The 25,612-nt window shown below is 32.9% G+C and overlaps 2 protein-coding genes, 1 long non-coding RNA gene and 1 pseudogene across 4 annotated transcripts; 2 read left to right on the top strand and 2 right to left on the bottom strand.

Annotated features, from left to right (window-relative positions):
* Window positions 1-1,740: 1,740 nt before the first annotated feature.
* Window positions 1,741-6,591, bottom strand: LOC108197171 (putative zinc finger protein At1g68190). 2 transcript variants are annotated; one of them, XM_017364705.2, is made up of 6 exons: window positions 6,403-6,591; window positions 5,100-5,637; window positions 3,459-3,830; window positions 2,882-3,112; window positions 2,223-2,290; window positions 1,741-2,022 (listed from the first exon to the last, which is right to left on the bottom strand). In XM_017364705.2, the coding sequence occupies exons 2-6, from the start codon at window positions 5,625-5,627 to the stop codon at window positions 2,016-2,018; spliced, it is 1,206 nt and encodes a 401-aa protein (XP_017220194.1). In that variant the 5' UTR covers window positions 5,628-5,637; window positions 6,403-6,591; the 3' UTR covers window positions 1,741-2,015. The 2 variants fall into 2 exon arrangements, with proteins under 2 accessions (XP_017220194.1, XP_017220195.1); XM_017364706.2 differs by having other exon boundaries at window positions 2,223-2,282; window positions 6,403-6,562.
* A 3,581-nt stretch (window positions 6,592-10,172) lies between these two features.
* Window positions 10,173-13,071, top strand: LOC108198531 (two-component response regulator ORR23). The gene is made up of 5 exons (XM_017366287.1): window positions 10,173-10,341; window positions 11,154-11,309; window positions 11,436-11,819; window positions 11,912-11,991; window positions 12,286-13,071. Exons 1-5 carry the CDS (start codon window positions 10,173-10,175, stop codon window positions 13,069-13,071), a joined length of 1,575 nt encoding a protein of 524 aa, XP_017221776.1.
* Window positions 13,072-14,860: 1,789 nt separating this feature from the next.
* On the top strand, window positions 14,861-16,457 carry LOC135148257 (uncharacterized). The gene is made up of 3 exons (XR_010286223.1): window positions 14,861-15,098; window positions 15,556-15,887; window positions 15,960-16,457. It is a non-coding gene; the product is annotated as an uncharacterized LOC135148257 (long non-coding RNA).
* Window positions 16,458-22,728: 6,271 nt separating this feature from the next.
* Window positions 22,729-25,288, bottom strand: LOC108198534 (putative lipid phosphate phosphatase 3, chloroplastic; annotated as a pseudogene).
* Between the last annotated feature and the right edge of the window lie 324 nt (window positions 25,289-25,612).

Below are 25,612 nucleotides of genomic sequence, written 5' to 3' on the forward strand. Positions count from 1 at the left end.
AATTTTAAAAATTAATATTGGTATTGCATCGAGATGTTTATAATATAAAATTTATTTTATTTTATAAATATTAATTTTGAATCATTAATATAATTTTTATAAGTCGCCGCAAATTGATTTTATTCTATAAATATTAATTCTGAATCATTAATGTAATTTTTATAGGCCGCCGCAACGCGCGGATTCTCAACTAGTTTATACTATTTCCAATATAGTATTAAATACAACCAACAACCCCTCATAAATATATTTAGAAGCATTCATAATGTATAGTGTAATTTGAAGTGAGAGAAGGTCCAATACACAATAATTAATGAGATACGTAATTAATATGTATGAAAACTAAGCTGATTAGTTGTGAAAGATGATGATAAAAACATTACATTAATTGATTCTTAATATGTGTGAAAATTACAAAGTGGACACTTAAAATGGGATGGAGGGAGTAATAATTTTGTTAACCAAAATTCTTTGTAATAATTTAGAAAGAAATTGAATGCAAGTGTGAGAGGACCGGGAGATCTTTTTTTACTACTACCTCCGTCCCTTTTTACTTGTCACTTTTTGCACGTAACTTAAAGTGATTAAAGAACATACTTCTACTTATTATTTTTAAAATTTTCTTTTTCTAAATTAAAGTTTATAGTTTATATTTTTATTCACAAAAAGAAAATTTTAAAAATAATGAACGGATGTATGTTTTTTACTCACCTTAAATTATGTGCAAAAAGTCAAAGTGACAAGTAAAAAGGGACGGAGGTAGTATTATTTTAAGCGTGCGATTTATAAGAGAGCTGATTTTTTTCGAGGTTTTTGGGTTTTGTTTACTTAGATGTAACGAAATTAGAGGATAATCAAATGAAAAATTATAAAGAATTGTTATAAAAGAAAGAAGAATGAAGCTTTATGGAAAAAGAAGAATGTTCGAGAAAACCGTGACCAAATATGAGAGTCTAAATTCTAATTTTTTATGATGAAGATGGTAAGAAAATAGGATTAAGAAGCAGAATGAGCGTAATTTTCAAAACATGTGAGTAGATTTATTGTTCAAACAACAGTTGGGAATGGAATGATTGAACGGATGGTAATTATACATATTTTTTGAATCACCTCCAATATAAAGTACAAATTTCATTCCGTTCTATTCCTCTGTTTTCCATTCCCGTGAACGTAGGAGTTTTCATATTGCAAGTCTACGCAAGTCTACTGGGTTTGTAGAAAAATGGGAGTTACATCACCTTTAATTGAGTGGCTTCTGTATAAAACCTGTTATTGGTACAAAATAAAGAGAAGAAAAAGCAGAAAAATGCTGAAGCCTGCTAGTCAGCTACTGCAGATTCCTCTCTTTAAGCACTTTATCAACCGAGGAATAATCAAAAGTAACACTAGCACATTCATATACCTCAAGGTGTTAGGAGGAGGGCTTACCAGGATCATATTCTAACATTCCCCCTCACTCGAAAGCCCATTTATGGGTCGAGAGTGGATCACGGGCCCATCTTAGTGACCAATTCTCCTAAAACCTCAAGGTGTTAGGAGGAGGGCTTACCAAGATCATATTCTAACAGTGTTTTGTGACAGGAGATCTGTGAATTTTTCGCAATCCTAATCATTTTGTTCTTCAAATAAGTTGATCATGTAATTACTTGATCGATTAACAACCTACTCCCTCTGTTTTCAAATAATCGATATTTGATTTTTTGACACACGTTTTTAAGTGTATTGACCGCATAACTATAATTAGGAACTAAAAGAATTATATTACGTAAATGCATTGCAAGAGTATACCAGCAGACATGCTAGACATGTGTACCTGATGTTCATTTTTAATGTACAGAAAATGGATGTTAATGTTCAAGCAAACGTAAACAGGTCTTTGCTAGTGTTCTGCATCTCCATTCCGCAGGTTGCAGTTTTCTAAATTCAGTCGTCAATCTTTTGAATGCCTTCGTACATCATCTCCAGCTCTTGTAGATGCCTTCTGAAGTTGTTTCTCATACGTGAATATGTAATATTCAGAATCTGCATTACAGAAAACCAGCTATTATCACTCGATTTCTAGTATACCATATAGGCTCTTAGACGGAACTTGTATAAGCTATTTAGCCTAAACCAAATTGAATTTCTGTTACTTATCACCACATGAAATCTTTGCTGTTCATTCTATTTATTTCAAAATCTTTTATTTGCTAATTGTAGGAGCACCAGAAGGGGAAACTTACCGTCGGATCTTCTTTTTCTCTTTGTAGCCTGTTCTGACCATTTCACTGGCTTTCAGTTGCCTGCTCTCCTGGTCAAGTAGAATAGAGTAAGGTTCATATACATATAGAATAGGTGGAAGTCTATTAATATAATGTCCCACTTATTTCCACATTTTGAAGTTAAAAACAGTAAATAAAATGCTCAACATAAAACTGGATGAGAAGTCCTTGAATCTCAAAGAGTATCAGGATCCATTTATTTCCTTGCAGAGCTACAGAGAAGATTTAGCAGAAAAGACCGCAGTAGGTTGTAAAACATAACATATATGAAGGAAAAATCATGTCAAAAGTTAAGATAAACATATAAGCGCCTGAAACAACAGTGTCAGAGTGCGACTGATATAGGACTAGGAAGCATAACGAGGTTCATTCTATGAACTCAGAACATAAATAGTAAATTAAACATGACTTGCCATGCTTCCTAATTCTAACAGCACAAAAGAATGTAACTAAAGCTGATTTTTGGTTTTGTTTTAGTTCTTAGACTTGAATTTACTATTATCCGACTGTTACACATCCTTTTTTATACTAAATTCCTAAATTGTTCTATAATTTTTCATTATGGTCAGATGTTCATGCATCATTAACTGGAAAAGTATAGACGAAAGTGCTTTTCAAACCTCCATCCCACTGGCATACTCATGTTCCTGGTTATCGGAAGATATATCCTTCTCCAAAGTGGTACATCTTTGCGATAAATCATTTCCAAGTGCTTTTGTTGGCTCTTGCTCACCCCCTCCAAAGAGTTCTTCAAAATTTCGAAATGTCAAATCAATATCTGGCATGCTTTGCTCATCGAAGTAACCTAGTTCTTCACAAACCCCAAGGTCTTGCATATTAATGGACCATAGCTACAATAAAACATTCAAGTAGATATGAACATCATAATTCACAAAAGAAAAAATCTATCTTATATATGCAAAAAACAGCTAATTCAAATTATCATCTTGAATCTCCTTGTACAACTTTGTTGCTGATAATTCTTATGCATAAGCTCATGGTTTTTTTGTAATTTTAGCGCTGTAACCCATGTATAGCCAAGTTGGCAAGGAGGTCTAGCACATCTTGTCGACTAAAATATGACTCCGAGGCAGCTTAATTTTGAACTAAGATGTTATTGCACTCCCGGCAGAAGTAGTATTTTTCCTTTATCATATATTATTATAAAAAATAATGACATAATAGATTCTGATATACCTGGCCACTCTGATTTGGGCTTTTGCATTGCCAAATAGCATCTCCTTGCAAAGTCGTTTCACCAATTGAAGATGAGGTTAAATGGTCCAACTGAGAGAATGACAAAGGGAAAGAATCTACATCAAGGTCGTCTTCAGGACTGCCTATCTGCTGCAGTTCGGAGTCAAGACCAGGGGAATCCTGGAATTGTTGGTTAAGCTTGTTGTGAAGTTTCCAGTTTTCAGAATCTTCAGGTGAGGACACATCAGGCTTTTCTTGGCAAAGTATGAAAGATGAACAGTTACTTCCATCACTGCACTGAAGCCTTTTTAAATCAAGAATTTGTTGCAGAATTAAGCAAGTACTTTCCTCTTGTTTGCCTTTAAGAAATGCCTGAAAAATGAAGCAGCGGAGATGAACAGTTTTTGTAAATTACATGATGTTCGCTGACAAAACCACAATGTTTGTTGCTAATATGAGTAATTTGCAGCTGCTCATATTATTTGAACTTATGCTAGTATGAGTTACTAAATTCTGCGTTCCAGCGATTAATACTCCAACTTGTCTGGGTACTAAAACTTTCAGGGCAAAGGCACTTTCTACTTATAATTTAACCTCAATAAATCTGATAGTGAACTGACTAGTTGTAGGCCAAAAAAAGGTCTAGCCAAAACCTTTGGTAATTTCATAGTATACTAACTCTAATCACAAGCAGAAACACTGGCAGCTAGACACACATATAAATTTCTATCTTCAAAGCCTCTTGTATGAAGTTGCTTATAAAGCACTTCTTAAACAGATACACAGAAACACTCGACTGAGATCATGACATAAATTACTTGAGCCATGTTCAACACTTCCAAAATAATATTTCGATGACCCTTCTCTTTGTTCATACACACTGAACCTCGGTATATATGCAGTTCACATAACTTGGTAAATATATAATAAAGAAATTTGACTGAAGTTATTTAGGCAAAAAAAATGTCACTGGAGTTCATTACAATTTATGGAACCTGGAAATGGCTTCATTTAAATTATATTGCTTCAGTTTCCATCCATTTCAATGCACAGAAACTTGGAAAGCAATCATCTTTCTATCCTGAAAACGAATGTAAAAAGTGGATTGTAATTATATAAAAGCCTAGCTGCTAAGGCAATCAAATAGTTTCCATGTGCAGATATGCTAGTCATTGTGCCGATATTGGTTAGACTATCATCCGAAAGAAACTTTAATGGGTTCTTATTCATTCCTCTCTAATCGTGGAGGTGAAGGAACCATTACAGTTGTATAGATGCTAGAAAGATAGAAAAGGCTAAGAACCTCTCTGATGGCAACAAGCTCTGAATAAATTATTTAATAGTAACAGCTAAATTGTGTTATACAACAAAACACAGAAGTATTCAATTTGCATTAAAATTATGGAAAAAAGGCAACTGTGTCTATAATGCATTAAGCATCTTTCTGTATTTACATTTACCTAGAATCCTAGAAATGGACTAAGCAATATTTAAACTTTATGCAGGAAGTGATAACAAGTGTCAACAGTCCATGCAAGTGAGATGGTATTTCTATGTCAGAAAATGCAAAATAAATTGAATCATAAACAAGCAAATGCCTGCAGTACAATAATATTCTTCAACCAAGAGAAAAACTCCTACCTTGGAATGTTTACTTTTTAATCCCGCTTTCTGTTCAGTGCTTGAGCGTGAAGTCAGATATTCCACTTTGGATAATCCTGGAGAGCCTACAGGTTGAGAAGGAGATTGCAGTAGTGCGTGACAACTAACTGTGCCTGTATCCACAGACGGACGTGATGTGGACGGAAACTGATCTTGGTTACCACTATAATTAAAAGCATAAGCACCCAAATCAAATCCCCACAAAGCTGCTAAATCCATAGCGGAAGGGCAGCCAAGATAACTACTAACCACACGCCTCTGGTGTTGAGATGAAACATTGTGCTTGCTGCGGTCACACCTACGACACATGAACATCTGATGATTAGAACACTGAATATAAGCCCAGTGGCTCCTGCATGACTCACACAGAAGGGTGCGCGAATGCTTGTTTGAAAGAGCATTTGCTGAGTGAATCTTCGCATCACACTGAAGGCATAGATTTGCTGAATCTGCCTTGCAATAAACAATTGGCCTCAAAACCTTGCAGTATTCACAAACTTTATCCATCACCTCAGTCCTGAACCATATTGAGCCAAAATTAATCACAACAAAAACATCACAAGTTTTCTTTTGCTAGAACCTTGATCAGCTTTAATTCTTGACCGTTTGTTTACTAGACATCAACAGCAGGAAGTTACTACCTGATGTTTTCTCTGCCACGAGACGAGATACAAACTTACAAGGAAATACAGAAACATGACAGAGGAAGTCACAGGAATCCCACAAGAAAAACTGAAAAACGAATACTTCGCCAAAAAAGACTACCAGAACACCATGCCAAACTGATTTGTAAGTATACTGAAACAACAAATTACAGATTTCTCCAATTGCCATGTTAGGCAAACTTTCATGCACAACCTGATTCCTAACATAGTTGAACAACCTGATTCCTAACATTTCAACAAAGGCAAGGGAACAACAAGCGGTTCCACCAACAAACTCTAAATTCAGTGCTATCTCTTCGAACCTTATCAAATACAAGACGGGTGTGTGCGTTTGTTTAATTAAAAAACAAAACAAGTTGTGCCATAATTCTTTCCTCTATGACTAAAATCAATCCTCTTAAACGCTACTACTATAAAGATGATCACAAATCAAATACTGTCAGCTAGCAAAATCAAGAAATCATGGCAAAAAAGCTCATAGATCATATTATACCAACATAAAACAATCATTAACAAAATAAAACAATAATTCATACTGATTTAACCTCAAAAAGTAAAAAATTACATAATTTCGAGATTAACAACTCAACTAATGATCCATACACATATTTATTTACCTCTGGTCTGATTCTGCAGAAACCCTTGTGAAGCAAAGCAAAGTATATTTAGTTGAGATGGATAAAGTAGGTATGGAGAGAGTCACAAGAATCTACACATATCTATCTCCTCTTTTCATTTATATGATCATCATAATTTAAATAAAAACAAAAACATATCTATGCATATACTAGCTGTGAGGTGTTCAAAAAATTCTCCGATTTATAAAAAAATCTTCGATTAATTCTTAAAAAATTTCACCAATTTATCAGTTATATTTCGACTTAATTAAAAATCTCAAATTCATTTGAAAAATTCTTCTATAAATTTTCTATGAAGTTTATAGATCAACTAATTAGTTCTGATTCCCGAATTTTACGACCGGGATTGTGACCCCACCAGTCCACCACATCAGTCATTCACATACTTTTCAGCTCCACTGCATTGCCATTCCGTTATCTACTTTATCTTAACACTTCGTATTTTTGCTATTTTTGACCTTACGTGTATTGTGTCAGGATGGAAAAGTGCGTGAGTTGTCCTACGTGGACTCCGACACGCAAGTATGGTGTGGGTCCTGTCTCTGTGCATGTGAAGTTCTACATGTAATCCGGGGCTCTGTCCAAACAGAGTATGCCACGTGGAGAACAGATAAAGATATGGACGTGGTCTAGTGGATCATTGTGCTTGTACAATCCATATGAAGGGTGGGTTCGGATGGATAATCTTGTAATATTGGTCGGTCCATATTAACTTAATTAATCATCGATCTAAGTCACGTTACTATTTGAGCATTGTATCATAAATCTCCAATATTGTGTAAGATATAAGGGTTTTCAATGGTCGGAGATGTTCTAACGATCTCCAACCATCGAAAACTGTTAGTTAAAACTTAAAACGTGAATTGACATACTAAAAATAAAAAATTTAGCCAACTTCTCGAAAAATTCATATTCCAACCATACCGAGCTGTTGCCTATGATTTTAGACAAACTCTTATGGATGACTAAATTTGTCGAACCTCTATAGGTCTGTAAGAAATTTGTAGGAAAGATCACACATCATTTATTACCATATTGAACTGATATATTCTATTTTAATAATCTAAAATATTAAAAACATACTATTTTTAAATTATAACCAACCAATATAGCCAATATCATTGAAACAGAATGTCTTAAAGGTTCAGCAAATTTTATATAATGTCTTACAGGTCCAACTTAGCCAACGATTACAGAAAATGCCATTGGAGATGCTCTTACTATTCTTAAATTATAAGCAATCAATATAGCCAATACCATCGAACCAAAATGTCTTGCAGGTTCAGCAAATTTTACGTAATGTTTTACAGGTCTCATTTAGCCATTGCCATGCTCTAATAACCACAATACTATTCATTTTATATTAAGTGATATGCGATCAATTTTTCAGCAATTATTTTAATTTATAATTTGATATGACAATCAGGGGAAAAAGCTAATAATTAAGCCTTCTTATTATTTTAATTCATAAATATGTAAATACATAATATATTTAATTATATTGCTCGAAGTAACTTCTTAAATATCAAGGGGATGTCTCAAACATCTAATGCATAACCGTTTTAAAAGAATATCAATATATATGAAATGATGAACCAAAATGAAAATCATTCATATGCTTACACATATACTCTTCCCACCTCAGCAAAGAAAATTTCAAGATTTTTTGGACGAAACTCTAGTAATCCGATTTATGTTTGGTGATTATTCTAAAATATAAATCATATAGCATCAGCTGGTAAGTAACAATTTTAGAAATCAGTTCCCCAAGTAAAACATGATCATAGTATGCCATAAATATCAGTAATAATTTTGAGAGGAAGTTGAGATTGCCTAAATTTTCTGAGGAGAAGGTGACTGATCTACATTGGGCCTAGCACATATCTCGGCTCATATTGAGATTTTTGCTTAATTATATATTGAACCAAGTTAAAGAGATGACCCAATTATGTGGTATTAATATTTTGAGTCATTTTCACCTTGGGCCACCTAGAAAGGTTCTTCCTGCCTGGGTAAACGCCCACTCGATTGGTCGGATAGATACTTATCTGTCTCATTTTAACTGATTTTGATTTTTTAACACATATATTGAGGTGTAAAAAAATAATATCTACATCAAATAAAAAAAATTCAATTCTTGTATCAAATAAAAATTTAGATTCTAAATTTTTAATTGATACAAATTTTATATAGAATAATTATGTTTAGACGTGTAAACAGGTGAAAAACAGTTAAAATGAGATGGAGGAAGTAGGAGATACATATTAAGTTATCAATGCACAACAAAATAGTACTAGAATATAAACACGGACTCTCTTAAAATATGCGTGTCTAATATTGGCATTATGCTTTAATATCACAACCAATTAAAATTATTAATGCATGACAAAGGAGTAGTAGAAAATGCCCTTGTATCCAAAATTGCGAAGACACTTTAATATCACAACCACTAAGAAGGTGTATTGGATTGAGATTTTATACCATTTTTTTTATTCATGAAATCTAAGAGTATTTGATTGGGAGTATTTGAAATCCATTAAAATATTGAGTATTCAATAGGGATTTTAAATTATGCTACATAATCTGGTGGTATTCAATTAGGATTTTAAATTATGCTTTAAAATTCGATGGTATTCAATTGAGATTGTTTAAAATCTATTAAAATCTGGTGGTATTTAAATACTGATGGATTTGTTTGGATTTTATAAAATGATAGATTTTATGATATATTCTAAGTTTTTTGAAATCCCACCAAAATCCATGAGATTTTGAAGCATTGTGCTTAAATCCTATCAACTCTATGACATTTTATCAAGAATCCACACAAAATCAAAATCAAATACAATCCATTAAAATCCATATACTGAAAATAATTCATTAAAATCCCAATATAATACACGCCCATAAATTTGTGCCATATCAAATATGTTTTAGATATTCCTAAAATTATAAACATATCATATCTCTAATATTATCTTTGGATCTTCTCAAACTTAAATTATGATATCTTTACACTCAGATCTCCTTTTATTTACAATAGATATTAATTACAACCAATTGTTTTGAAGATTAAATGTGGATTTGAAAGAAATTATAAGATGGCCTATGATGGACCCACAGTCTAATAATGATGTGTCAAAGAATTGTGTTGTATATATTTAAAAGTTAAAGAAAAGTTATATGGTGTTAACATTTGTGTTGAAATTTTGGAGTTTTTTTAAATTGTATAAATTATGGATTTTTCAATTTTTTAAAATTGCATAAATTATAATCAAATGATTTTAATTCAATTTTTTGATTCTATAATATTTTTAAATATCCGATAACCTAAATATTATGTTCTACATACTGATCAATAAATAAAACAAATATTTTTTGTAAATTGCAGGACAAAATATAATTAATAAGTAGAACAATAACCTTAAAAATGGCGGATGTTTCATCAATTGATAACAATGTTTATAATTAATTATAAATGATAAATTATATGTGAATTTTATAATAAAAATATTAATTTTTATTAAATTAAAATAAATATGAACGATATTACAAGGCTCCAATTTAATGTGAACTTTATAGATCGTATCTCTTCCAAAATCGAATAAAAATCTTCAAGTTGGACCCACTAAACAAAATTGTGTGCATTATATGTATAAGACCCCCTCCTCCGTGCCTTTCATAATCATTCCTTTCCTTCCCGACTTATAAATTTAAAAGTCTTTTTTGTGAAATCCTTTCGATCAGTAAGAATGGACCAGAGTAATGTAATTAGTGGTGCAACAAAAGGATCATCTAGTGTAGCTCATGAAAACACTAGTCTTCTTTTAGCCAGAAAAAACGTCCGTCTTTTGTTGGTTGGTCATGACAGAACTTCACTCATGTCCCTTAAACAGGAATTCGTGCAACAATTTCATAAAGGTAATTGTTTGAATATTTATATATTTGTCAACACATTTTTATAGATATATTTTGTTTGTTGTTTTTTGTTATTGTGAAGACATTGATTTTATCCCATTCTTCTATCCAAAAGTGCTCTTTAAAAATTTGAGTTTGATTAATATTTCTAATGTAAAATTTTTGATACCTTTAAAATTTCGTATTAATTCATATCACTATGCCTGTTAATTCAAAATAGATATATATTTTTATTGATATATAATGTAATGTGTTGTGGTGTATTTACGAATCCGGGTGTATTTATGAATTTTTGAATTATCTTAAATTTTATAATATTTTAAAAAATTTCTTCATTTATCTTATAATTAAAAAGATAGATTAATTAGAAAGAAAATTATTTTGATGAGATTAGATGGAGTGCTCAATCGATCTAGTCATCTATCATTTGTGTGGTACATGTGGTGAAATGAACCATGTAATTTAGAATATAGTAGCTTATAAAACGGGTAATTTTAAATGTGTATTTTTTAAAATTTTAAATCATTATTTTGATTTTTTAAATATATGTTATATCATTTTTAATAATAACAATGAGTAACTTTTACGGTTCTATACCAATTTTGTACTCATATAAATTAAAAAAATTGGAGATTTTTTCTAACAAAAATGATCAGTTTATTTGATCAAATTGTCATATCAAATAATAAACAGAATTGGAGATGCTCAGATGTGTTGTGGAATATTTTTTTGGTTAAATTTAGGGTTATAATTAGGATTGATCTCACTTATTTACCACTAACTTTTGATAATGTGTTTTGATGATTTGGTTTCAGTGACGGCTTTTGAATCACCAAATACTGCATTGTCGGTGTTTGAGGCAGCAAAAAACTTTTTTAATATTGTAATTGCTGATCGTTACATGCCAGAAATGAACATCTTTGAGTTTGTACATCAAATTCACAGTCTACGCGAGGACATTCCTATTTTGTGTAAGCTCAAAAATTTACTGTTTCAAATTAGCTTATTACATTTAGAGCCGGTTTGTCTCGGGCTTAAAACTGTCAGGTTTATTACATCAAATTAGTTTAGTTAAACGAGCTCTTAATCATATGCAGTGATAGATGAAAACCTTACAGTGGATTCAGCGAGAGAGGCTATTGTCAATGGGGTGTGCTACAACTTCCGGAAACCTCTTACCCATTATGATATTGCAAGTCTATGCCTGCACATTCACAGGGTGACTGGTAAATTTCCGCAACCTTTTAATAGCAGTACGGATGGGGAAGAAAGAAATGACAATCAAAGTAATTTAAAGAGGAAAGCAAGCGATACTGATCCGGAAAATATTAAAAAAGGAAAGAATAAGGTGGTAGAAGATTCAGGTTCTTCAGTTGCCACCAATAAAGATGATGGCTGCAACTCTAAGAAGTCACGCGTGACTTGGACTCCCCGTCTTCAGCAGAAGTTTTTGGCAGCAATTGACAAAGCTGGAAAAGACGGTAACGATACCACCAGTATCTTGTATTTTTCTATAGTTATAACACAAATCTTGTTTAACATTTATAATATGGCGACCTATTTTTCTGGTAAGCTGCAGCTAATCCGAAGGAGCTTTTAAGCATTATGAATGAGCCTCACTTGACATATCACAATGTTGCTAGCCATTTGCAGGTAGTAATTTCTTTTGAAACTTAATTGATCTATTTAAGTTAACTCATTCGAACTTGTTACTCTTTCTGCAGTTGTTTATATATATGATTAACAAATCATAACAGAAAAATTAGTACAAGATTGCATACAATTTAGTTCCACATCACTAACCTAATTACTTAATATGAATAGACTTAGGAAATTTTGCAAATTAAACTGTATTGAATTGCATCATTAAAATTATTATTTTTACCTCATGGTTATTATTAGTTAAATACATTTGTAAATTAATTAAATCTTCCATCTTGTTTGCAGAAACACAGATTGAAGGAAAAGCACTCTGATAAGCTGCCTAAAAGTGCTAGTCCAGTAATGTCAACTGTGCAGCCTGCAGCACCCCTGAAGAGTTTCCCACAAGGACGAACATCTGGAAGTAGTACTGCAAATTTTAACTATATGGAAGCCCGTGGATCTCCCCGAATTCAGAGATCTTGGGTTTTGGAGGAAGCTCCTAATGTTAAGGGCAAGGGTCTTCTTGATAATGGGAAACAAAAGATGGACACTTTGAACTACTACTCCTGCAACAATTCCAGGAATGCTATCATGGCCAATAGAGGAAGATATGAAATAGCTCAGGTCACTGACCAGGATCATGATAATAGCATTGAGAATTATGTTGCAAATTTCAGGGAACAATCTGAAGTGGTTCCTAGGAGATTCGGTCTTGGGGAAATGGAAGTCCCTCCAGATCAGGTACTGGAAAGCGGTCACTTGAGCAGTGGTGCAACCGACTTGATATCATCAAGCAGTGGGTTGCAGACTCTGAACTGGGAACCATCTGCAGGGGCAATCAGTGACGTGGTAGTAGCAAGTGGTGAGCGGAGCAGTGGCTTTCAGGCCCCGAACCAAGAAATTGCTGGTGATACTGCAATAGGGATGTATGGTCTGGAAAATGTAGGAAATCCAGATAACATGGACGGTCGCGGCTTTGGAGAAGGCACTGGTGCAAATCAAGTGCTGGACGATCTACCTACTGAGGAGGAAGTTAATAATCTGTTAGAGGATATTGAAGCCTATGATTTATTTGATTTGATAAATTAAAACCAAGCATAGGTATTCTCTTTCAGTTTTTTAGCAACTATTCAGAAGTTTGATATAAAACAATTGAAATCAATCAATACTAAATGCTTTTGTATGTTCATGAGATGAGTTCATATGAATATGTAAATGCAACTGACCTATCTAGGCAGATGCATTCTTATATGTGAATGACTATTTCATTAGGATCATATTCTAAATATACATTCTTTACATGTAGATTTTCTTCCATACTTAGAAAGTCGTATCTTGTCGATAAGTGTTTATATCACTGCGTGTGCGCACACAAATAGTATATTACGTCTACTATTAATAGGTTTAATTTACGAGTGTGTGAGATTGTTAAATAATATATGATCTATTGAAGGCATCTTTCTAAATACCTAAAAGTTTGAAATGAGTTAATTAACTAACATGATTTTAAAGTTTGGATGTCTCGAGTTTGATTTCTTCCATCATCATCTATGTAATTTAGTTATCCAATTACATAACAAAAGGAATATGTTTTTTTCCATATATTTTTTGAAGTTAGACCTCTTCATTGTGTTTTGCGCATTCTTTATATTCCTAGCCGTTGATTGGTATTCCTTTCCAATATTTGAAATAGTTATATAGTAAAGTATGTTTGAAAATAACAATATCGATAGTAGTTGAAAAAATTACAATTAATATGAAATTATAAATGATGGACATATATGACAACTTACTAATGATGGATCTGAGTCATATGACAACCCAATCCCCAAATGTATGCTAGCATCTCCTACCTCCAATCATTCTCACATAAACATTAATTCTCGGACGACCAAGAAAGCAATTCAATGATGGGAGTACTCGCGTGGACATAAGATAATCGTCCATGTAAATCATATATGTGGATTTGTCGAAGCAAATATGATGTGTTAAAATTGTAGATGGGTGTGAAGTGACTCTAATAATTTTCGAAATTTGCAAAATAGACGCATCAATGACTTTGTAGGCATGACACAAAAAATAGCTTGATCAACATATTAATTGCGACGGTTGTTAGCTTAACCAACATAAATGTTAACACATTAACCGACGCTATAGATGCTGTTATGCGTCGGTCAATATAATGCCAACGGTTAAAACTATATTTAACGTTAGGTAGAATGTCAACACTATAGTGTTCAGTTTTGCGTTGGTTAAACCTTTAATCGACACAATAGATAATTCTATGTGTCAGTCGGGAAAATCCGGACGCCTAAAATTATTTATTACGGTGCAAGCCCATGCTTTAGTTATTTCATTAATTTTATAATTATATTATATATATTATAATTTTAAAATTAGATATATATAATTTTAGAATTATAATATTATACATAATCTTATGTCTAATGTAATTTTAGAAGTATATTATATAAAATATAACTATTTTTTAACAATTTATTATATATAATACAATCTTTTAAATTAAATTATATATATATTATAATTTTGTTATAATTTTAAAATTATGTCATATATAACATAAAGTTAAATAATTTTTTTGATTACTTTAAAATGTAATTATTTTAGAATTTATTTCTCTTCATACCAATTTTTATCCATTTTTTGCATAAAATTTAAAATTCTTATAAATATAATTTTGTATTACAAATTTTAGAATCGAATTTCTTAATTGGGACAAAAATTCTACGCATATAAAAATTTTAAAGTTGTTATCTTCCTATTTTATTAAAATTTTCTTATGTTTAAAAGTTGAATAAAAATTATATTATATTAACCCCAAATATTATTTTACATGTACAAGGATATTGATCCGGCATGAATAGGCAGAGGTTTGAGATTTTGAGAACCTACTTCAACTGCGAAAAACTCGATTTCTTCAACTTGATAGCCGTTGTGAAAGTCTCGAATTCTTCGGGGCTGGTTTGAATTGGTTTATTGGTCGCTTCTTCGGGTTCAATTTTTCTAGGCTAATTGATTTCTTTCTGGGTCGGATTTGGCTTCTTGCCAAATTTGGGGTTCTTCTCTGTTTAGCTAAATATGGCTTTGTTTTGCTGGTACGTATGTATTCATTCATTTATGTATATGTAAATTGTGTCACTCAGTGATTCCAGTGAGAACAATTTGCTTGCCAGAACAAGGGTTTAGGTCCCCGGCAGTCGACACGCTTAACTGGCATATGGTTTTTGGACCGTTGGATTAATATCCAGCGGTCCAGCGGTCCAGATTATAACAAAATTTATCGTATCTAGCGGTTAAAAAACGCTAGACAAACCCCGTCTAGCGGTTAAAAAACGCTAGACATATAAAAATAATTTGTTATAATCTGGACCGCTGGATGAATATAAACGATATGTTGGTTAAGCCGTCTTGTCAGTCGACTGCCAGGGACCAGCACACCGTCAACAATGTGAACAGTTGTTCTGCGCTTTTCAAAAAGTGCACAACAATTGTTTCGAAGTTCTTTTATTTTTTTGATGTTTTATTTTTGTTGCGACATGGTCTGCTCTTCAGTGGTAGCGACTGAAATTTGATACTGGTGTGACAAGCAGTTAACAAGTAAGAGCTTTTTCTTCTTCTTAAGTAAGTTTGAAGAATATTTACACACACTTATCCAAATTTGTATTTTGATTTTTAACTCCAAGTGGTTCATAGCTTAAGAACAGAATTATGAAGAAGTAATACGAAAAGAAGTACAAAAATATGATATTTAATTGCAACGATCAGCCAGTAATTCAATCAAAGGATCATCGCGGACCTTATGCAGCCCTGCCACCATTGTTCCGGTATTGTTCAGATGTAGGGAGCGTGGATATTGTGTTCCAAGATTGGTCATTTTGGGGTTGGTGAGTTGCTGCATACATATTTTTGTCAGATTGGTAGTTTTGGGGTATGTTAGTTTTATATTTTTGGTGCAGGGTTGAGACCATAGATACAAGGAAACGGGTACGTGGCAGCGTATCCCGAACCAGTTCGTTCGACCCGGAACACGGGTCGTTTCCAACCAGATCGCCACAATTCGCGTCCGGTTCGTGAATTCCGGCGATCCACACAAACTCCGGCGACCAAGTCTTTTAAGAATAACAGAGAGAGTGGGTACGCTGTCACAAGAGCACACATAGTTCAGATCTAAACATCATATGATACTGGCTTTTTGTTTGACGTGATTGTATGCGGAGACGAAGAAGAAAAGGAGTGAAGAAGAAAAGTGGCATGTGTATGTCTGTATGTATATGTAACATAATCGGCCACCGATACAAAGGGATTACTAAAGCATTTGGGCCTTTCAATCTCCAAGCCCAATACATTTTAAATTGAATTAACGGTTGCTATTGCAAATATATGAAGTTTAATGAACTGCCCATTTTCGGGCCCAATAACTTCATAAATCACATAATAATTTCAGAACAGTTTTATTTAATATAACTTAAAATATATTAATTAATGTGTAAATTATTGATTAAATGTATATTTATGGAATATAGCAGTTTGAAAGTTTTTTTTTTGAAACGCAGAACTGCATTAGATCATCAAAGCATCATACATAGTATTCTCCAACACCAATTGTGGAGGAGACATAAAATCAACAAAGCTATTAACCTCACAAGCAACCCTAGCTAAAAAGTGGGCTACTTTGTTGGCTTGCATTCTAACAAATGAAACAAGAATATCAGGCCGCTCCCTCATCAATGAACGACTCTCCTGGAGCAAATTGCCTACCTCAAGAAGGTTCTCCGTGGCCCTGCAGATTGCTTGAATAGTGAGCATAGGATCACACTCAATCACTACATTCTCTTTGCCCATCTCTATCACCCACTTTATAGCGTCTAGCACTCCACGAGCCTATGTTTCGAAAACTGAGACCACACCTTCTTGACACATACTACGGGCTCTGCAGAATCCTCCCTCATGGTCTCGTAAAATCATACCGATGGAATAGTTGGCTCTCTGAGAATACAGATGCGTCTACATTAACCTTGAATCGATTGACCTCTGGAGCTTGCCAATTCCTTACTTCACTGATCACTCTCTGAGCTACTCTGTTTGCATTTCTAGTGCTCATGTTCTGTGCTTCACGCCATTGGGTTACCTGTTGCACACTCCACTGCATAGCTATTTCTGATGTAATAGCTTTGTTCTCCCAGACTTTTAAATTTCTAGCATTCCATATTCCCCATAAATTTGTTGCCAATTGAACCATTGTCTCCAGATCTCTTACGGCCAAATTGTGCAGCAGCCATGATGGGTATGACTCAACATTTGAAATACTGAGATCCAGCTGCATAATACGCCAACAATCTTTTGCTCAGAATGCTAAATTGGTGGAAGAATTCACTTTTGAGGAGTTCTCTATAGCAGTCAAACAGATGCACCCAGACAAGAGTGCAGGACCGGATGGCCTTAATCCAGCCTTCTATCAGAATTTCAGGAATGCTGGGGAGAGAAGTGTTTCAATGTTGCTGTAATTGGTGTCGTTCTTCTGCAACGATAAGTGAAGGCTATTTATACGGTATTAAAAAAAAATAAAGGTTGTTGTAAGCAAAGGTAGTTATAGACCGCTACATGGGAGTCGACAAATATAAACACGGGAGAAGAATATAGTATTGACATGATATTGATGGATGGTATCAATAAATTAACTATTAGTGGTGTATGTTTGTCGGTTATTCTTTTATAATATTTGTTTTTTTCATCGGATATGTTTTTTGTTGTGAATTTTTATATAATTTACTTTGTACACTGGAAAAAATTATTCATGCATTATCTGTTTGCTCCGTTCAAGCAACTTTTTAGTGAAGACTGTTCATACAATATTAAAAAATAAAGGTCCCTACAAGCAATGGTAGTCATAGACGACTATCTCACGGATTTAAGTTAGATGTTTTTGTGCACAATCAATCAAAAAAATTGGAGAAAGGTGACAATGTAAGAACGTGATTACTTTTCAAAAAAAAACACAAATAAAATTCGTCGTGCTTTAAATTGTTGATTATGTGTAAAAATTTATTTTCATTTTTTCAACATGAATTATAGTCCAATTTTGCAAATTTATATATTAGTATTGGTATTACATCAAGATTTTTATAATATAAAATTTATTTTATCCTACAAATATTAATTTTTGATCATTAATATACTTTTTATAGATAGCCGCAAATTATTGCAATTTACAAATATTAATATTGAATCATTAATATAATTTTTTTATAGGCCGCCGCAACGCGCGGCTTCTCAACTAGTTATACTTAAAAATACGATGGTATTCAATTGAAATTGTTTAAAATCTATTAAAATCTAATGGTATTTAAATAAAGAAGAACTTTTTTTTTTGCTTCATAAATTGATGGATTTTGTAGGATTTTTTAATGTATTTTAGAGGTCGTTTGGAAACATGCATTTCATTTCAAATGATGAATTCTAAATGACAGGATTTGAGCTGTCATTTCAAATTCAGATTTATAGTTTGAATGTTCAAATGAAATCCAAATCCAAATTCTCAAACAGGTTATTTGATCAAATCCAGGATTTCAAATGAAATTCAGTTTCCCAAACAGGCCATTAAGATATTTGAAATCTCAACATAATCTATGAGATTTTGGAACTCTACATTAACTCCGCTATATTTTGTCTAGAATTCGTATAGAATCAAAATCAGATACTATCAACTGAAATTCATATACAATATAAAATTTATCAAAATCGCAGTTAATACACTCTGACAGCCTGTATATTGAAATTCATATACAATATAAAATTTATCAAAATCGCAGTTAATACGCTTTTGACAGCCTGTATATAAAAAGCACCCTGTACCGAGTTTCGGACCGTGCCTTTCTCATATCTTTCTTCTCCCGATTCTTTTTCCACCTGCGTAAACTCGATCTTTCTTCGCTACGATATAAATGGATGTTAAAAATATCGGCGATCGGCGTGAAGGTTCAGGGGATAGGGGCGTCTTCCCGGAATTTGCCCCCAATATTCGTATTTTATTGATCGATCACGACACAAATTCACTTCAGTCCCATGCATCAAAACTTGAGCAACATTTATACAAAGGTAACTAATGGCTTGTTTAATGAATATTTTGAAAATCTAATGTTACTTTATTTTCAAATACTTGAAAATTGTGCTTTTCAAAAAAGAAAGTTGATTGTGATTACATCATCGTGGTATTTTAGAATCTTAGTTTTTGTGTTTTCTAAATTTTGATCAATAACATTGATTAAAATCTTAAAATACATAGATATAATTAATCTATATCGTTATTATATTTTAGATGGAGACGAGAAATCTATTACCGTCTCCATCTTTATCCTAAATTTTTTTGGAACCCTTCAGGTTCACCTACCCGATAAGCAAATGAAGGTGGGATGAGAGTATATCCCATCTCATCCCATCTCAAGTTCTTGTTATATTATATTGTACTCTACCAAGATTAGTATTATTCATAATAATTTATGTGAAATGATAAAATACTTGTGAAGGAATGTATTTTTTGCATCCTTTTTTTTTTCAAAAATCAATTATAAATCGGTTAAGCAGTTCAAGGATAGATTATGTACATAAAAATTACAATTTTCTTTTGAAAGTCAACTAATTATTATGCTAGATGCTAAATTACTTGTATAGATATGTATTTTCTGCATCTTTCTTTTCAAGAACCAGTTACAAATTCGTTAAGTAGAGTTTAAGATTGGATTATGTATATAAAGATTATCTTTTTTTCCATAAAAGTTGTTTTAGTTTCTTGGGGCTTCGGCACGAAACTCTATAAGTACCAAAATGATAAAGGATCTCTCGGATAATTTTTGGATATTAAGATGTTGATTTTTGTTTATTTTATATATACTTTGGGGTGCTTGGATGTGGATATGTATATCTTTTATTTATATTATTATTTTAGTTTTTAATTAAATAATTTATTGTAAATTTGAATATGAATATATTTAGAATTTTTTATAAAGATGTTTAAAATATTATATAAATTAGATATTATGCATTACCATATTTTGGCATATATTTTCATATCAAAAGTCAAATATCTCAATCTCAAATGTGGAGATTAATCTACTTGTGTAAATAGTGTTTCTAGAGTCAACGTGAAGATTTTTTTTGTGATTTAAAATTTATGTTTATTATGTAGTTGGTATTAACTTTAAATAGTATAATACTTTTATTAATTTTATGATAATTTTTTGTATAAATTAATGAAAAAACATCTTACTCACCTAGTTAATTGGTCACTTACTGTCACATCCTACTGTCACAGCAGAACAGTGACGATCTTAGTTTAGTTTATAAGTACGAGTAATATTACTATCAAATCAAATTCCACTATCAAATCATAATCTTTTGATGTCCACGAGGACTTTGTAGATTACCAAACTGTGGTATATGGACTCCTATACTTCCACTTATTTTTTGTTTTGAAATTCAATACTTGACCCTATTTTTGGAAGAAAATAAACTCGAGATTGGACCAACATTTAACCTTTTTAGATTATAAGGTCAAATCTCATGGAAAATTGATAAACCTCTCTTATTTTGTACTAATTCTTGATAATGTATCTTTTGATTTGGTTTCAGTGTCTGCTGCGGAATCAACTGAGGTTGCACTGTCATTGCTCCAGGCTCGAAAAAATTATTTTAACATGGTAATAGCTGATCTTGAACTGCCAGAAGGGGGAATTTTTGTGGTCGTGGATAAATGTCGCCAGATGAACATTCCTCTCATCTGTGAGCTCGATCAACTTACTATTACAAATGATTTTCGAATGTTATATTTTGTCTCCTCTCTGTTTCTAGATATGTAGTTACAATTTTTTGGCATTCGTATATTTTTTTATATATGCAGTGATGGCCAGAGATGGTACCGTGGAGATGGCGATGAAGGTTCTAAATCATGGGCCGTGCTACCTGGCAACCAAACCGCTAGGCCAGTACACGGTTGATAACCTCTGGCAGCACATCGTTCGAGTGACAGGAGAATTGCCTACTTCATTAACCGAGACTGCATTCGTTGGCCAAGACGAACAGGGCGATTCTGTGGCAGCGCGTTTTGCTCCAAACATCCCAAGGTCTCCAAGTTTGCCAAATCCTCCCAACTCTGTGGCAGCGCGTTTTGCTCCAAACATCCCAAGGTCTCCAAGTTTGCCGAATCCTCCCAACTCAGTGGCAGCGCGTTTTGCTCCAAACATCACAAGGTCTCCAAGTTTGCTAAATCCTCCTAACTCTGTGGCAGCGCGTTTTGCTCCAGAAATCCCAAGGTCTCCAACTTTGCCAAATCCTCCCAGCTCTGTGAGTAACTTCGCGGGCTATACTCTTTCTTATGTGAAGGAAAGGCTGGATGCCTGGAACAATGAAAGAGCACGTGCTAACAATGGATTCCAGGCGCCTAGTGAAGAAACAAAAGGTGCAACCAGAGGATCAGAGGAGTGATACCGTCAAGTGGTCACCCAAGCAATGGTTTGCAGGCATTTGAAGCAGAAATTAGCTGCTAATTCTGGGACGGTTATGTTTGGTTGAACTTTTTTTGTTTTTTTGTTTTATAAATGTTTGGTTGAACTTGAATGAGCAAATGCCTGATGCATGCTCTTCTTAAACTTATTTCTTGATGACTTTTATTTTAAGATTGCTTTCTTCTTCTATATTCTTATATTTGGGGTTTTACTTGATCTTTTATTTTATATAAACCATTATTTAAGTAAGGGTTTTTCTAGTGTGTGCTCATGGTTACACACCAACAACCACTTTTTGTTGAGGTGGAGGGCATTTGCAGGGGGCCATGATTATTAATGAGATTTTGGCCAATAAGAGCCCTCCACCTCAACAAAAAGTGGTTGTTACACACTAGAAAATCCGTTTAAGTAATTGGAACCGGCCAACAATTTTTATCTAGAAAATTTGTTCTTCTCCTATATATATAGAGCTCTGAAAGTGAAATTTTATGCATGTTATGTGTCGATCATGCAGTTTTCTTTTTTCTTATTATTTTTTCTGAAAATTTATATAAATTTCTAGGTAGAACAGAGTTGAGCTTGATCATGTTGAAGGGATGGGCTAATATCACATGACCATAAATCAACATACATGTTTTTTATTTACATTCAACCTCCTTTTGACAAATATTTTAGACAAAATTTTATTAATAGGAACTACGAACTAGGTAGCAAAGAACATGCAGCACCATGAAAAGTGCAAGTTAGGGGGTAAATAATAATTTGAGTCTTGTGGATATTGTAACTCTGTGTTGTAAAGTATGTAGTAAAAGAGGATAATAATTATTTGAGTCGAGTGAGTAAGTAGTGTAGCTCTATCTTGTAAGGTATGTATAAAGTATTATTATATGGAATGGGTATTATTCTTGAATAATGTTTGTGTAACATAAGATCAAACCTTACAATAAATATACTAAGATTTTAGGTGAACTGATTGATCACTTAACATGATATCAAAATTCTATACTTGACTTTGCTCATTTAACTCTATAATGATAATCAGGTACTGACGTATAATGAGCCGTCTTTGCTATTCGATCAACTAAATCCAATTAATAATGATAAAAATATTATTGCTCTTTGCTTTCAAATTTTGTCACTCTCTATACTCAACATACATCTATTTTGAAAACTAATATTTACGGATTTAGCACCATAAATACATTGTATTCCTAGTTCTATCCTTGAAACTCAGTAATGTAATTAAAAAATAAAAAATGATGTAGTATAAATGATTTCAGTTATTAACAGGTAATTTACAAACACATCCTTATGAACAAAGCTATATATCGTCAGGTTAGGATAAATATAAACTATAGAGTAAACATTTCACATTTTTTCAGCTTCAACATCATTTAGCATTGAACTTGAATTATGTCCCAAAGGTATTGTCACAAATAATTCTGAAGTCCTTGCAGCTTGTGACTGCGTCACATGCATCTCTATATCATCGACGGGAGTTACCAGAAATTGAGTGGAACTTGCCTCGCCTACAACATCAAAATGTGCATAAGGACCCCAGCCTGAAAGAAAAAAAAAATTATCCAAAAGTATATTATATAGCGCCTGTTTGGTTATCAGAATCAGAAGTTGCTTCTTCCTTCTGCTTTTCTTAACTCGTTTGTGTAAATAAGTAGAAACACTTTTAAGAAGTTGAGAATGCTAGTTTCTCTCTCAGATACTTCTTTTCTAAACACTTTATTAACTTATTTATACTCCTAATCCACTTCTTTACTTTAAACAATAAATCAATTTTTTTTAAGTTTCCTCAAATGGCCCCATAAATATAGTATGTGATCACCTTCTTAGTATCCTTAGTATAGTGGAACAAAGCAATCTAAATAAATTTTAATCACAAAAAAGTGTAGACTCAAGTTTAGTGAAATGATTTTTCAGAGCCTACCATTAGTGTGATATGGTGGTGGGAAGAATTGAAGATAACATATGGTAGCCATGACAAGCCCTGGATATGGAAAGAAAATTTAATTAACAGTCACTCTCGAGCAAGACAATAGTTATATAAAAAATATATGAATAGAACTAACCCAAGAATCCCCCAGCAAACACATCCTGCCAATGATGCCAATAGTCATCTACCCGAGATACACAAACAAGAGCTGCAACAAGAAGAGGAAGCAACACAGTACAAATTTTTGCCACATTTACCTTCTGATCGAATGCTTTAAGTTTTCCAGCTAAGTAAAAAGAGAGAAATCCCAATCCTGCAAAGGACCCTGCATAGCATCACACTGATTTTCAGTGTCAACAAATATATTATTAAAATTATTGTACAATTAATGTATTTATAAAGTAAGAAGTGTTCTTACATGAAGCATGACCACTTGGAAAACTCTTACGTCCTTCTCGTATCTCATTTGTTATACCATGGCATACGACATTGCCGAATTGGTCGTACAACTGAAAATGGGAGTATTAATAAAGATCTGATAATAGTATCAAAAATGTAAAACTATAATGATTTAGGCTGGCATACTTCTTTGCCATCAGGAAAGCAGCGCCAGAAGAAATCAGGCCGAGGCTGGCCGACTGCATTCTTTATTGAATCCGTGAGAACTCCAGTTATAAGTACAGCGGACAGTAGGCCTGCAAAATGAGTATATATGTTTAACTCATCATCGGAGTATACGTTTTTCAATAGGAAGTTATGAAAAGATCATTGAAAAGAACCTCGAGCCTCAGACTATAATTGTTGAGAGAAAGAGGATATATTCACCTAAAATACTGTGGTGCAGATCATAGACGCTTCTTCTCAGGATATAGAAGAGCTAAAAACAATTATAGGTAACAAAACTGCATACATCTGTATAATACCAGAACAGATAATCAGTTATATGTCCAGAGTCTAAATAAATTATTAAGACCAGACATGGTGAAAGGCTAGATAAACTTGGATGAAATGGAATGCAGGGGAATAAAATGAAATTTATATTTTAAATTAGAGGTGATTAGTGAAAATGTTTGTAATTTTCATTTTTTCAATCATTCTGTTTCAACTATTTTAACTAGAAATCTAATTTGCATGTTTTGGAGAGAAACTCATTTCACTCCTTTATCATGTTTTCCTACAATCTTCATCATAAAAAATTTAGACTCACTCATATTTAGTCATTATTTTTTCATACTTTCTTCTTTCATCATCAAATTTCTCCGTAATTTTTAATTTCACTCCATTCTCTCCTCATTCCATCCAAGTGAACCTTTATATTTTAGTACTAGTTCAAAAAATCAATATGAAATAGTGTCCTTTCTCAGTACAAGAAACTCACCGGAACAGTCCATAATGATACTGTGTTGTCTTTCAATGGATACTTAAGATCCGACATCATATCCTTCCCAACAAAGCGATTGAATGGGTGTATGATATTTAAAATGATCTCGACGCACAGAAAGTAAAAGCAAGATAAACCAATCATGCATGTGAGTCCTAGCAACTGTGGTTCCATGAGACCTGATAGTATGCATACCATGCTCAACCTCCCTTTCCCTACCCTGTTGTAGAAAAAGACACTAAGGTCAATGAAATTAGGTAACTTAATTGATGTGTGTATTCCTCACAGCCAAGTGCTATAAACGAACATATACAGCCTCCAAATATGGGTGAGATTACTCGCAGACAAAGGAGAACAATTCTCTGAAATATTTACACTAATTATGTAAACTTATATACATATTCTTCCATATCTTATTTCGTACATTGTGAACAATGCACAAGCACCATTTCCAGTCATAACAGTTTAGAATGTTCACAAAGATGCACTTCTTGTCATAAGGTTTCTTCCCAACTTTAAGGACTAAGATTAACAAGTATGGTTGACGTACACTTGAAAAGTTGTGTTAGTCAAATATCGCTTATAACTTGTTCATCCAGAATCTAGACTTTGACAATTTAATACACGACACAAAAAATTAGCACATGAATACGAGAGTGCACCATAAATTTAGTGTTTGAGTTTTCATTTGCAATATAAATATATTTTTATATAAAAGTTACATATATATATAATATACATGTATAGATTGTATACAGCTTTATGCAAATATTAAGATTTAAT

This window comes from Daucus carota, chromosome 8 (assembly GCF_001625215.2).
Source record: "Daucus carota subsp. sativus chromosome 8, DH1 v3.0, whole genome shotgun sequence".
In the NCBI taxonomy this organism is placed as follows: Eukaryota; Viridiplantae; Streptophyta; class Magnoliopsida; order Apiales; family Apiaceae; genus Daucus; species Daucus carota.

Bases quoted from the DNA above. Each gene is read 5' to 3' on its own strand.
- LOC108197171 (XM_017364705.2), bottom strand. From the start codon at position 5,627: ATGGATAAAGTTTGTGAATACTGCAAGGTTTTGAGGCCAATTGTTTAT. The intron at 3,113-3,458 runs GTATATCAGAAT...GTTTTATTGTAG, and splicing joins GCCCAAATCAGAGTGGCCAG to CTATGGTCCATTAATATGCA. The intron at 2,291-2,881 runs GTTTGAAAAGCA...CTACTTGACCAG, and splicing joins AGTATGCCAGTGGGATGGAG to GAGAGCAGGCAACTGAAAGC.
- LOC108198531 (XM_017366287.1), top strand. From the start codon at position 10,173: ATGGACCAGAGTAATGTAATTAGTGGTGCAACAAAAGGATCATCTAGT. The intron at 10,342-11,153 runs GTAATTGTTTGA...ATTTGGTTTCAG, and splicing joins CGTGCAACAATTTCATAAAG to TGACGGCTTTTGAATCACCA. The intron at 11,820-11,911 runs GTAACGATACCA...TTTTCTGGTAAG, and splicing joins TGACAAAGCTGGAAAAGACG to CTGCAGCTAATCCGAAGGAG.